We start from the raw sequence: 17,500 nt of genomic DNA, 5'->3' as shown, positions 1-17,500 counted from the left end.
GAAGTGGAGCGTGTAGAAGTGTTTGCTGAATGAAGAGAAGATGAATATATAAAGATCTGAAACACTGGAGGACTGCAGTGCTGTGTCTGATCTGATCTGATCTCAGAAGAGACATCAACCGTGACTCAGAGACATCAGAAACATGAACGAGTCATTTCACACACACACACACACACACACACACACGCACACACACACACACACACACACTTATTACATCCATGTAGTTTAAAGCAACTGTCTGTATCTTCATGACTAACTGAGCACAAACTGCATGCACTTTAATGTGAAATGATACTAAACTGAAGAGCATGTGGTGCAAGCCCAGTATGATATCTGCTGAAGTGAAGAGCAGAGCACGTCTGAAGCGTCTCCAGTTTGATGTGGTCAATAAATACATGAATAAAAGCTCAGAAAGAGAGAGACGGAGGCAGCAGGTGTGACTGTGACACTATGAGCTCGACTGTCTCTAGAGATGAAGTGTAATTCAACTCAACTTCATTCATCTCAGACAGCTCTCAGCTCTCACAGTCTACATCAGACTGAAGAAGCCCCAAAACTGATTCCAAGCACTGTTACAAAATCAGGTTCACAGGAGCCATGAAGAACGATAGAGAAGACACGTGAAGATCTGGTGAAGACATGAGTGCAGACACAAATCAAATCTCATCTGATGTCACTAGCAGGAGAACAGTGTAGACCCAGTTCATCCTCATCACATCCTCCTGAGACACTGAAAACACATCCTCACTCCTCGAACCAGCAGAAGACCAGACTGGAGCAGATGCATCTACTGCACATCTGCTGGATTACACCGCAGAGATTGATCGACGTGTGTGTGTGTGTGTGTGTGTGTGAGAAGACCAGAGCGCTCGATCTGGAGAAGATGAAGCGGGAGAGAGCATCTCCACTGTTGCCTGGCAACTGCACTTATTACAGCAGCATCAGCACCAGCCAGCACAGATAAACACACACACATCCTACACAGATAAACACACACACATCCTACACAGATAAACACACACACATCCTACACAGTTAAACACACACACATCCTACACTCATAAACACACACACATCCTACACAGATAAACACACACACATCCTACACTCATAAACACACACACATCCTACACTCATAAACACACACACATCCTACACAGTTAAACACACACACATCCTACACTCATAAACACACACACATCCTACACTCATAAACACACACACATCCTACACTCATAAACACACACACATCCTACACTCATAAACACACACACATCCTACACAGTTAAACACACACACATCCTACACTCATAAACACACACATCCTACACTCATAAACACACACACATCCTACACTCATAAACACACACACATCCTACACAGTTAAACACACACACATCCTACACTCATAAACACACACACATCCTACACTCATAAACACACACACATCCTACACTCATAAACACACACACATCCTACACTCATAAACACACACACATCCTACACTCATAAACACACACACATCCTACACTCATAAACACACACATCCTACACTCATAAACACACACACATCCTACACTCATAAACACACACACATCCTACACAGTTAAACACACACACATCCTACACTCATAAACACACACACATCCTACACTCATAAACACACACACATCCTACACTCATAAACACACACACATCCTACACTCATAAACACACACACACATCCTACACAGTTAAACACACACACATCCTACACTCATAAACACACACACATCCTACACTCATAAACACACACACATCCTACACTCATAAACACACACACACCCTACACTCATAAACACACACACATCCTACACTCATAAACACACACACATCCTACACAGTTAAACACACACACATCCTACACTCATAAACACACACACATCCTACACTCATAAACACACACATCCTACACTCATAAACACACACACATCCTACACTCATAAACACACACACATCCTACACTCATAAACACACACACATCCTACACTCATAAACACACACACATCCTACACAGTTAAACACACACACACATCCTACACAGTTAAACACACACACATCCTACACTCATAAACACACACACACATCCTACACAGTTAAACACACACACATCCTACACTCATAAACACACACATCCTACACTCATAAACACACACACATCCTACACTCATAAACACACACACATCCTACACTCATAAACACACACACATCCTACACTCATAAACACACACACATCCTACACTCATAAACACACACACATCCTACACTCATAAACACACACATCCTACACTCATAAACACACACACATCCTACACTCATAAACACACACACATCCTACACAGTTAAACACACACACACATCCTACACAGTTAAACACACACACATCCTACACTCATAAACACACACACACATCCTACACAGTTAAACACACACACATCCTACACTCATAAACACACACATCCTACACTCATAAACACACACACATCCTACACAGTTAAACACACACACACATCCTACACAGTTAAACACACACACATCCTACACTCATAAACACACACACATCCTACACTCATAAACACACACACATCCTACACTCATAAACACACACACATCCTACACTCATAAACACACACACATCCTACACTCATAAACACACACACATCCTACACTCATAAACACACACACATCCTACACAGTTAAACACACACACACATCCTACACAGTTAAACACACACACATCCTACACTCATAAACACACACACATCCTACACAGATAAACACACACACATCCTACACAGTTAAACACACACACATCCTACACTCATAAACACACACACATCCTACACTCATAAACACACACACATCCTACACTCATAAACACACACACATCCTACACTCATAAACACACACACATCCTACACAGTTAAACACACACACATCCTACACTCATAAACACACACATCCTACACTCATAAACACACACACATCCTACACTCATAAACACACACACATCCTACACAGTTAAACACACACACATCCTACACTCATAAACACACACACATCCTACACTCATAAACACACACACATCCTACACTCATAAACACACACACATCCTACACTCATAAACACACACACATCCTACACTCATAAACACACACACATCCTACACTCATAAACACACACATCCTACACTCATAAACACACACACATCCTACACTCATAAACACACACACATCCTACACAGTTAAACACACACACATCCTACACTCATAAACACACACACATCCTACACTCATAAACACACACACATCCTACACTCATAAACACACACACATCCTACACTCATAAACACACACACACATCCTACACAGTTAAACACACACACATCCTACACTCATAAACACACACACATCCTACACTCATAAACACACACACATCCTACACTCATAAACACACACACACCCTACACTCATAAACACACACACATCCTACACTCATAAACACACACACATCCTACACAGTTAAACACACACACATCCTACACTCATAAACACACACACATCCTACACTCATAAACACACACATCCTACACTCATAAACACACACACATCCTACACTCATAAACACACACACATCCTACACTCATAAACACACACACATCCTACACTCATAAACACACACACATCCTACACTCATAAACACACACATCCTACACTCATAAACACACACACATCCTACACTCATAAACACACACACATCCTACACAGTTAAACACACACACACATCCTACACAGTTAAACACACACACATCCTACACTCATAAACACACACACACATCCTACACAGTTAAACACACACACATCCTACACTCATAAACACACACATCCTACACTCATAAACACACACACATCCTACACAGTTAAACACACACACACATCCTACACAGTTAAACACACACACATCCTACACTCATAAACACACACACATCCTACACTCATAAACACACACACATCCTACACTCATAAACACACACACATCCTACACTCATAAACACACACACATCCTACACTCATAAACACACACATCCTACACTCATAAACACACACACATCCTACACAGTTAAACACACACACATCCTACACTCATAAACACACACACATCCTACACTCATAAACACACACACATCCTACACTCATAAACACACACACATCCTACACTCATAAACACACACACATCCTACACTCATAAACACACACACATCCTACACTCATAAACACACACACACATCCTACACTCATAAACACACACATCCTACACTCATAAACACACACACATCCTACACTCATAAACACACACACATCCTACACTCATAAACACACACACATCCTACACAGTTAAACACACACACACATCCTACACAGTTAAACACACACACATCCTACACTCATAAACACACACACACATCCTACACTCATAAACACACACACACATCCTACACTCATAAACACACACATCCTACACTCATAAACACACACACATCCTACACAGTTAAACACACACACACATCCTACACAGTTAAACACACACACATCCTACACTCATAAACACACACACATCCTACACTCATAAACACACACACACCCTACACTCATAAACACACACACATCCTACACTCATAAACACACACACAGCCTACACAGTTAAACACACACACATCCTACACTCATAAACACACACATCCTACACAGATAAACACACACACATCCTACACAGATAAACACACACATCCTACACAGATAAACACACACACATCCTACACTCATAAACACACACACATCCTACACTCATAAACACACACACATCCTACACTCATAAACACACACATCCTACACTCATAAACACACACATCCTACACTCATAAAACACACACACATCCTACACTCATAAACACACACACATCCTACACTCATAAACACACACACATCCTACACTCATAAACACACACACATCCTACACTCATAAACACACACACATCCTACACTCATAAACACACACACATCCTACACTCATAAACACACACACACATCCTACACAGTTAAACACACACACATCCTACACTCATAAACACACACACATCCTACACTCATAAACACACACACACATCCTACACAGTTAAACACACACACATCCTACACTCATAAACACACACACATCCTACACTCATAAACACACACACATCCTACACTCATAAACACACACACACCCTACACTCATAAACACACACACACATCCTACACAGTTAAACACACACACATCCTACACTCATAAACACACACATATCCTACACTCATAAACACACACACATCCTACACTCATAAACACACACACATCCTACACTCATAAACACACACACATCCTACACTCATAAACACACACACATCCTACACAGTTAAACACACACACACATCCTACACAGTTAAACACACACACATCCTACACTCATAAACACACACACACATCCTACACAGTTAAACACACACACATCCTACACTCATAAACACACACACATCCTACACTCATAAACACACACACATCCTACACAGTTAAACACACACACATCCTACACTCATAAACACACACATCCTACACTCATAAACACACACACATCCTACACAGTTAAACACACACACACATCCTACACAGTTAAACACACACACATCCTACACTCATAAACACACACACATCCTACACTCATAAACACACACACATCCTACACTCATAAACACACACACATCCTACACAGTTAAACACACACACATCCTACACAGTTAAACACACACACATCCTACACTCATAAACACACACACATCCTACACAGATAAACACACACACATCCTACACAGTTAAACACACACACATCCTACACTCATAAACACACACACATCCTACACAGTTAAACACACACACATCCTACACTCATAAACACACACACATCCTACACTCATAAACACACACACATCCTACACTCATAAACACACACACATCCTACACTCATAAACACACACACATCCTACACTCATAAACACACACACATCCTACACAGTTAAACACACACACATCCTACACTCATAAACACACACACATCCTACACAGTTAAACACACACACACATCCTACACAGTTAAACACACACACATCCTACACTCATAAACACACACATCCTACACTCATAAACACACACACACATCCTACACAGTTAAACACACACACACATCCTACACAGTTAAACACACACACATCCTACACTCATAAACACACACATCCTACACTCATAAACACACACACATCCTACACAGTTAAACACACACACACATCCTACACAGTTAAACACACACACATCCTACACTCATAAACACACACACATCCTACACTCATAAACACACACACATCCTACACAGTTAAACACACACACATCCTACACAGTTAAACACACACACATCCTACACTCATAAACACACACATCCTACACTCATAAACACACACACATCCTACACAGTTAAACACACACACATCCTACACAGTTAAACACACACACATCCTACACTCATAAACACACACACATCCTACACAGATAAACACACACACATCCTACACAGTTAAACACACACACATCCTACACTCATAAACACACACACATCCTACACTCATAAACACACACACATCCTACACAGTTAAACACACACACATCCTACACTCATAAACACACACACATCCTACACTCATAAACACACACACATCCTACACTCATAAACACACACACATCCTACACTCATAAACACACACACACCCTACACTCATAAACACACACATCCTACACTCATAAACACACACATCCTACACTCATAAACACACACACATCCTACACTCATAAACACACACACATCCTACACTCATAAACACACACACACATCCTACACAGTTAAACACACACACATCCTACACTCATAAACACACACACACATCCTACACAGTTAAACACACACACATCCTACACTCATAAACACACACATCCTACACTCATAAACACACACACATCCTACACAGTTAAACACACACACATCCTACACTCATAAACACACACATCCTACACAGTTAAACACACACACACTACACAATTAAACACACACACATCCTACATAGTTAAACACACACACATCCTACACTCATAAACACACACATCCTACACTCATAAACACACACACACATCCTACACAGTTAAACACACACACACATCCTACACAGATAAACACACACACATCCTACACAGTTAAACACACACACATCCTACACAGTTAAACACACACACATCCTACACAGTTAAACACACACATCCTACACAGTTAAACACACACACACATCCTACACAGATAAACACACACACATCCTACACAGTTAAACACACACACATCCTACACAGTTAAACACACACACATCCTACACAGATAAACACACACACATCCTACACAGATAAACACACACACATCCTACACAGATAAACACACACACATCCTACACAGATAAACACACACACACACTACACAGATAAACACACACATCCTACACAGTTAAACACACACACACATCCTACACAGTTAAACACACACACACACACAACAGCTAGCAGCACGTTTCCATCAGGACTCTTGACTCGTGATGACTCTGGAGTTAACAGCATGCACTGTAGGGCTTTAAAGCAGGATGGATTCTGATTGGCTGTGAGTGTTTTCATCATTCATCAGATGGAAACTACATCGTTCCTCTGTGTTGTTATTATAGTTGTGTTGTATAGAGTTAGAACTTTACGCTTCGTTCACACCAAGAATGATAACTATTGGATTAACAGTATTAATGTTCAGACCTGGAGTTAATAATAACCATAATTATAACCATATAACCATATAATGATAATTATAACCATAACTATATTGGCTTTTTTTGTTTAAAATGAACTCATTTAAGTTTTAGTAATTTTTTTTGGTCTAATAACTTTATATTTCAAGGTTCAGTTTTAGTATAGTGTAATAATTAGCTCCGCTGTGACGCTGCTCTGAAACTAACTGTATTATTAAGCGCTATAGAAACAAACATGACTGGATTCTGAATTAACTGCAGAAATGTAATGATTATTAGTTCCTGAGCTGGAGGTGAAGCGCGCACAAGTGCTGTACTGAATAACACACATATCTTCATATTTACACACTTCAGGAATGACATCTGCACTGATCAGATATCAGCTGGACTCACCCGCAGACGAGAGATTCTCACACACACACACTCACACACACACACACACACACACACACACACACACACACTCACACGCACGCACGCACACACACACACACTCACACACACACAGAAACACACACACACAGAAACACACACACACACACACACACACACACACACACACACACACACACTCACACACACACAGAAACACACACACACACTCACACACGCTCACACACACTCACACACACACACACACACACACACAGCTGTGTGATGACATCACTCTCTCCTGCACCTGCTGTGTGTGTGTCTCTTATGAAACACACAAGACACACTGAGGTTAAACTCACTGAACAGATCTGTTTATTCATTTTTATATGTTTTAAAAAACATTTTAAAAACTTTTTTTTAGAAAATAACAAAACAATTGCATTTTGGATATTTTAAAATAATTCAAAACAATTAATTAATAAAAATATGTAATTTGCTGCGCAGAACATTTACAGAAAACAAAATATTTTACATTTATTTTTGTAATCTTTTAAATTACATTAATGAATAAAATAATGAAAATAGTAATTTTTCTTGCTATACATCTAAATGAAATGCTATGTAGAAAGTTTAGAGAACATATTGAAGCAGTTGTGTAACTCTTTGCACTGCGAGCGTGACCTGGACTGAAGCAGAGGATTGCTCAGGTGTTGTGCTGATCTAACAGACGCTCCTCTCATCACAAACACAGACACTGTCATCAGACTATACACCTAAACACACTTCAGCAGGACGAGCCTTTCATTAGAGACGGTGTCTGTAATCTTCAGAAACACACACAAACATCTCTTTATAGAGTCATTCAGCTGTGTTTGAGTCATCCAGGCTGGAGCTCTATGGACCCAGATCCTTCAGCATCACGCCGGCTGTGTTCCCCAGCATCTGCATCACATCTCCATGCACTGACTTAGATCATGCAGACACACACTGCAGAGACAGATCCGCTGCACAAGACCTCTAATCACATCACAGCTTTAACAATAATTAGGCCTGTTGATTTAATGCATTCATTTGTTACAATTAATTATGGAAAAATGAATTCATGCATTGAACACAGCGCCCCGTCCAGAGCATTCATTATTAGTCTATTATTATTAGCCTAACCCTATGAGTGTAAAATACAAATCACCCTCATATTTATGATAGTTTAGCAACATCACACCACGTTTTTCCCCAATATATGCACAATTTCAATTAATGATACTGATTTATACAACAGTTCGTAAACAAAAAGTGGTGGTAGATTTTATTTATTTTCATTATTAACTATTTTAATCCCATTTATTATGATTATACATTGCATCAAAATATTTGATATTTAAAGCTACTTTTTTATAATGATTTTCTCAATAATGACTTTAAATTATCTTTAGGGGGATTTTTCAGTCACAATTGTTGTGTGATTATTTTGCAATAAATAAGATTATATCATCAATAATCATGTAATTAATAAGATGAAAAAACTGAATGGTTTAACCCACATCAGTGATGGGGAAATATCTCCAAGACACGTTCAGTGTGTCTCCATTCATCTATCCATAAACACACTCTGAAATATAGAAATATATTCAATATAAAAAGATATGACAACAAACTGTTAGAAAAAAGGGTTCATTGGGGTTCTATATAGAACCATAGGGTTCTTTACTCAACTCCAAAGAACCTTTTATGCTAAAAAGGTTCTATAATGACGAGAAAGAACCCTTTTGGCACAAAGGGTTCATATCTTGAATTTTGTGATCATTCACATGCATTCATAAATGCATTTGAATACACCGAATAATGCAGTGAAAGAACGCACTCAGAATGCACACGCGCACTAGTATGACTTCATCGTGTAACTTTACATTAGCTAGATGCCTGCACTTTTTAGGCATGATTTGTTTAGTTTTTGAATATACTTGATACTGTTGAAAGGCACATCATTAAAAAAAAATACAAGTTCACATTTCACACCTAAACAAGCTGGAAAACGTAATTATAACTAGCTACTAAATTAGTTAAAAATGCCTATCCATATACAGCTATGATTCGCGATCCTCAAATTGACTCAAATGATTCACGATCCCGCTACGAACTCCCGAACTTATTCAAATGATTCGCGATCCCCAAATTGACTCAAATGATTCGCGATCCCGCTACGAACTCCCGAACTTATTCAAATGATTCGCGATCCCCAAATTGACTCAAATGATTCGCGATCCCCAAATTGACTCAAATGATTTACGATCCCCAAACTGATGCAAATGATTCGCGATCCCCAAATTGACTCAAATGATTCACGATCCCGCTACGAACTCCCGAACTGATTCAAATGATTCGCGATCCCCAAATTGACTCAAATGATTCGCGATCCCGCTACGAACTCCCGAACTGATTCAAATGATTCGCGATCCCCAAACTGACTCAAATGATTCGCGATGCCGCTACGAACTCCCGAACTTATTCAAATGATTTACGATCCCCAAATTGACTCAAATGATTCACGATCCCGCTACGAACTCCCGAACTGATTCAAATGATTCGCGATCCCCAAATTGACTCAAATGATTCACGATCCCGCTACGAACTCCCGAACTGATTCAAATGATTCGCGATCCCCAAATTGACTCAAATGATTCACGATCCCGCTACGAACTCCCGAACTTATTCAAATGATTTACGATCCCCAAACTGACTCAAATGATTCGCGATCCCGCTCCGAACTCCCGAACTGATTCAAATGATTCGCGATCCCCAAATTGACTCAAATGATTCGCGATCCCGCTCCGAACTCCCGAACTGACTCAAATGATTTGCGATCCCAATACACATAATGCTATAAAAGTGTGCACATTGGGAGAAATAAACAGCAGATGTTCATGTTAACAACTTCTTTAGATTAGATTAGATTAGATTAGATTAGATTCAACTTTATTGTCATTATGCAGAGTACAAGTACAGAGCTAATGAAATGCAGTTAGCATCTAACCAGAAGTGCAAGAATATAGTGTTTTATATACATAAAAGTGCAGAGTAAGTGAAGCTATGATATACAGAATGTACAGTGGAGTTGCTATATACAATATTGAGCAGAGTATATACAGAATATAAATATGAATGCAATGTAGATATTGTATGTACATTATGAACAGAGCAATGAAGGATTATATATACATTATGAATAGCAGGAACGTGAGAACAGTGGTAATAAATACAGTTGAATGAGTGTGCAAAGTATTGTTGAACAATCTATTATATGCAAAATAACAGTAGTGCAATGATTTTTTGTAGAAATGGTCTACTGTGCTTGTACAGTAACCACTTAGACAGTTTATAGTGTAATGGATTTAACCATGTGCAGTCTTTCAATTTGAGCAAACGCTGCTAATACACATACATTTGTTAATAAAGTAAATACTTATTACTTATAGAGTACTTATTTTTAAGCTAATAAAAGTAACCAAACTGCAGTTTAATTGAGATTAATTGAATGCATAATGAAAATCATGACTTTGAAAGTTGTAAATGAACTCTTCAAATATTAAAGTGTAATTTATTTCTGTATTTTCAGCATCATTCCTCCAGTCTTCAGTGTCACATGATCTTCAGAAATCATGAAAATATGATGATTTACTGCTCGAGAAACATTTCTGATTATTATCAGTGTTGAACACAGTTGTGCTGCTCAATATTTCTGTGGAAACTGTGATGTATTTTATCTTTCAGGATTCACAGAAAGTTCAGAAGAGCGTAAATGCGTGCAGCGCAGGGTAATGATGCTGATCCACAGTCTTTGGTCGGTCTCTGTGGTGATAAATTATTCCACTTGTCTGTTTTGCATCTGGTTAGAAACTCTCTGCTCATTTCCATAATCACAATGGTGTTTGTGGGGGCGGGGTTGATCTTTGACCCCCGGCTGTGACCTCACACTTCTGCTCCTCTGGGAACGCTGACCAGTGCCGATCGATCAGGAAACTCATCGTTTATCATCTTATCATTGATTACTCACAAACTACTGCTGAACTGTCTGCATGCAAACCATGAACAGCACTTTTTCTTAAAGGAACAGTTCACCCAAATATAACAGTAGACTGAATGGGTGCCGTCCGAATGAGAGTCCAAACAGCTGATAAAAACACTCTAGTCCATCAGTGAACATCTGGAGAAGACAAAAGATGAAACACATCCAGCATTAAGATGATTTTAACTCAAATAATCCATAATAACACTTCCTCCAGTGAACAAGTGTTCTGGTCTGAATCAGGAGAGAAATAAGAGCAGAACACTTTCTAGAGACACTGAACATCACTCACACACTACACAAGTCTGACCACCTTTTTTTAAACTAAAACTACTTTATGTCACATGATCACATCTGATGTCACGGTTTAACACAGTTAACACAGTTTAATAGCAGCATACTGCACTGAGCTCAGAACCATTAATATTCCACATCCATGTGTTCATTTATTAGAGAAGTATCTGTGTAATATGCAGGATAGCTGCTTTGAGTTTATTCAGCAATAATAATAACTGAGTGATTTAATGGCTGTACATAATCCTGCTTCTCTGTTTTCTGTTAAATGAGAGAAGTGTCCGACTGAAGATGTGTATACACCTGAGCCACTGTTTTCTTCATCCTAAAGACTAATAACAGCTCATCACACACTCACAGAGAGGATCTGATGTGTCCTTAACTGCATCACATTAACCCTGACTCTCAGGAACAGTGAGGAGTGTGTGAGCGGCTCTCACATCACACACACACACACACACACACTCTGACGCTCAAACACTGAGCGCTAATTACATTTACATTACAGTCAGTCATTCAGCAGATGCTTTCATCCAAACAGACTTACACATGAGGACAATAGAAGCAATCAGACACAACAGAAGAGCAATGAGAAGTCTCCGTTAGACGAACACAGTACACACAGCAAGGTATTTATACACACACACACACACACACACACACATAATTACTGCATCACACCACACCACACACAAGTGCTTACAATCACAGCAGATGTAAGCTTCTGAATAAGCTTTGTCTTTAAAATCTTTTTTCTTTTTACTGAAACTTGACTGAATACTTGCTCAGTTCTGATGCAACAGAACAAATAAAAAAAGGGAAAAAATAAAAAATAACCTTTATGCTTGAAAAGTGGATAACAATCTAAGAAGTGCTGATTATTTGAGAGACAAACTCAGGAATCTAGTGACAGACTTGTTCTGCTGGAGATCAGGGCTACATGTATATATAGATGTTGTTGTAAATGATGTTATAGTAGTGACGAGTGTTTGTCTATCTGAACTCCTCTATATTCACTCGGTGTCATCTGTTTCTGGTGAGTTCTGATGAAGAAACACAAGTCTCTCAGACGTCTAGACGTCTTCAGGACGACACTCGTCTGGTTTAATGGAAGGCTGAGATCTTCTGATCGAGTCTCAGCAGACGTCTCTGAGTAAATAACGGCGTTCCTGAAGGAAACAGCTGAGGAGGTTTGCTCTATTTCTGTGTCAGTAACTCTACACTCATGTGTTTATTCAGGAAACAGAAGAGCCGAGTCCAACACAGCTACAATCACACACACACACACTAACAACTGCTCTCTAATAACTACTGCACACACACCAACACACACCACACACTCCACACACAACACACACAACACACTCCACACACAACACACTCCACACACTCCACACACACCAACACACACAACACACTCCACACACCAACACACTCCACACACAACACACACTCCACACACACAACACACTCCACACACCAACACACACCACACACTCCACACACAACACACTCCATACACACAACACACACAACACACTCCACACACTAACACACACAACACACTCCACACACAACACACTCCACACACACAACACACTCCACACACTCCACACACAACACACACTCCACACACTCCAGTCAGACAGACTTCTTCTGACTCCACCTGCACAGAATCACGAACACACGTCTGCTGACATCACAACACAGGTTATCAAATATGTCTTATAAAGCTCATTTTATTATACAGGTGTGTACTCGGCTTTAAATATATACAATTATGTTTGTTAATTAAAAAAAGTTTAAACAAACTAAAATAAACATATACTTAATATTTTAAAACAGATGAATAAAAGTACAAAAATAAAGATACAGGAAACATTGCTACAAATGTTAATTTGATATTATTTCTATCTGAGTTTGTGTTGACTGAATGTGTTTTCTGAGGTAAATGTGATGTAACATGACATGATTGATCTGGAGCAGCTGAATCTCTGATTGAACGATTGATTCATGATTCATGATTGAGTTCAGGTTTTTGCTGCTGTAACTTGTAGTAAAGAGGAAGAGATGATCTCCAGCGAGGCGTTAGAGAGTCACAAACACATGTAGTGAGTGATTTAGTGATTAAACAGATGAGACGGATTCCTGTGATTATCAGATCCAGTGTGATTGAGTTCTGTTCACACTTCACCACTGAACATTTAAGAAACACAACCCTACAATCATCTACAGACATTTGGTGAACAAGACCAGTCCGAGCAAAGCTGTAGAGTACAACAGACAGAATTACAACAGAAGTCAGAAACAGAGGGGTTTACTGTCAGCTTGAGATGCTTTTAAAAGACAGTCTCTGGTTGTGGTTTGTGAAAACCTAATGATGTTTACAAGAAGAGCGTTTCAGATCAGTTCAGTAACAGCTGTCTGTGTGTGTGTGTGTGTGTGTGTGTGCTGTTAGCTCTATACCAACAGACCTGAGGCCTTCACACACTGGGAGAAATCATTACGCAACACTATACATAAAACTATTATTAGAGTACATGAAAACATGTATAACAACATACACTATTTTACTAGCAATTTCTAACTGAAGATAGTTTATACACCAGTCTAAAGCTTATAACACATTACAGAAGTATTTAATGCATTAATCTTGCCCTGTAATGCACCTTATAATGCATAGCATGATCTCATGAATAATCACAGTACATAGACATAATACACTCTCATATTATCTATTCATAGTTAATTCATTAAAACACAAGAAAAACACTCAATTTCTGATGCAACCAGGAATATGTGAATTTAATATTTCATGCTTTATTTCCGAGCATGTCTTGTGAAAGGCTTTGGTATCCTATCAGAGCAGATATCAGTCTTCAGCGTGTCTGTATCCACAGCTTTTATTCTCTTACTGTAAACTAGTGGACGATCAGTACGGGTTTATAACGGCCAGATGACCAGAACACATCTGACCACCGGACGCTGGAGGAGTCACAATCATCCACACATCCACTGATAATACACACTAGTACATCACACACTCCTGATAGTGTGTGTGCTCTCAGCTCAGCAGAACATGTGTTTCAATGGATTCAGCCAATCAGCAGACTGCATCCGTGCCCCACACACACACACACACGCGCTGTCCTGATCCAGCTCCAGCGCTCGGTCCTGACCCGTGATCACACGTCTGTGTCTGACCGACTCTAACAGGACCCACAGGAGAGATGGACATCATATATCATTAAACCAGGACATAAACATGCACTTAAATATTAATTAAACACACTTCCTTCACTATTCACAACAACTCATCAATTACAGGAATACTGTAGTTCACCTAAAAATGAGAAAATGCCCAGATCAGTGCTTCTGAGCTTCATCTCTGCCTCACAAACAGCTCATACGTCTCCATCACACTCATGTTCACACTGAAACATCTTCAGCATCTCTGTCTGATCTCAGATCTGAGGAATATCACCAAACTCATCCCAAACCAGAGAGCAACACAAGCTCAAACCCTGCTCTGTCAAAGATGCCACGTCCAGGGCACTTTAGTGTGTGTCCCGCAGCACAGAAGCAGTCATCAGTGTCACAGACTGGAGAAACACACACAATACACTGTGTGAGTAACTATTATACATTATACACAAATCATTAGGATATTAACTAAAGATATTTAGTACATTTCCTTAGTGTAAACATATCAAAATCTGATTTTGGTTAAGTTATATAAATTGCTAAAAATTAATTTGAACAACTTTATTTTGATATTTTTGCACCAGATTTTCAAATAGTTGTATCTCAGCCAAATATGGTGCTCCTAGCAAACCAGACATCAGTAGAGAGATGATTTAATCAGTTTTCAGATGATGTATAAATCTCAATCTCTAAGAAAATCAACCTTTATGACTGGTTTTGTGCTCCAGGGTCACAGATGTAAACTCGGTCTGTTATTCGAGGATCTGAATCATCTGGAAGCCGAACACAGTCGAGTGAAAGCAGCAGAAGCAGCGCACAAACCTTGACCGGGGAGCTCCGCGTGGCGACGGGCAGATCCCGCAGCGCTGTCCCCGGAGATGAAGCCGCCTCCCCGGCCGCGCAGCCCGCCAGCACCGCTCTCCCTCCTCCGCTCCTCGGGCGCTGTTTAATCCCGTCCAGGAGCCGCACCAGCAGGATGTTGGCAGGCAGCTCGTCCACCGCGCAGTCCACCAGGATGCGGCACTCCGGGCAGCGCAGCTCGTGTCTGGAGCTCACGATGTTCTCCAGGCAGCGGCGGCAGAAGGTGTGCTGACAGGGCAACACTTTAGCGCTGGTGTCCAGCCGCTCCAGACACACAGAACACTCCAGCAGATCCAGCAGAGACGACTCGTCCATCTTCTCCTCTGGTACGCAACGCTGGCGTCGACGCGCAGGCGACGCGAGTCAACTTGGCCCGCATGTGTTCATACTAGTGTACGGAGAAGCGCTCGAGACCAGAGCGCGAGGAGCGCGTCTGCTCTGCTGCTCACACACACACACACACACACACGGGCGCGCGCGCACAGCTGTGGGGAACAGTGAGGTCACGCGCACGCCATCATCACGCGCGGGCATCTAGTAACGCGTGTTACTAGGGTAGTTGGTTACAATAGTGTTTCTTTTAATCAAATCCGTGATTCCTCAAATCACGCTGTTTTATTATCTGATCAGACGCGTCGTTCTCACGAGGCACTGCGCTGTTAGCGACGCCCTCGCGACGCCCGCGCGCTCCGAAGACAGAGCTAAACATTGCAACAACGAGTTATTATTATATTCCCTTGCCAGATCTTCT

General features: G+C 40.3%; 1 protein-coding gene across 2 annotated transcripts in view; it reads right to left on the bottom strand.

Moving 5' to 3' along the window:
* LOC113108249 (E3 ubiquitin-protein ligase SH3RF3) overlaps positions 1–17,342 on the bottom strand; it is a 48,707-nt gene extending 31,365 nt beyond the window's left edge. The window contains exon 1 of one of the 2 annotated variants that reach the window (XM_026271160.1): positions 16,711–17,342. In XM_026271160.1, coding sequence (XP_026126945.1) covers positions 16,711–17,064 — 354 coding nt within the window. In that variant the 5' untranslated portion in view covers positions 17,065–17,342. The remainder of the gene's footprint in view (positions 1–16,710) is intronic. The other variant, XM_026271159.1, reaches the window with a different exon arrangement.
* Between the last annotated feature and the right edge of the window lie 158 nt (positions 17,343–17,500).

This window comes from Carassius auratus, chromosome 9 (genome assembly GCF_003368295.1).
Source record: "Carassius auratus strain Wakin chromosome 9, ASM336829v1, whole genome shotgun sequence".
Taxonomy (NCBI): Eukaryota; Metazoa; Chordata; class Actinopteri; order Cypriniformes; family Cyprinidae; genus Carassius; species Carassius auratus.
This window is presented reverse-complemented; position numbering and strand designations above follow the sequence as displayed.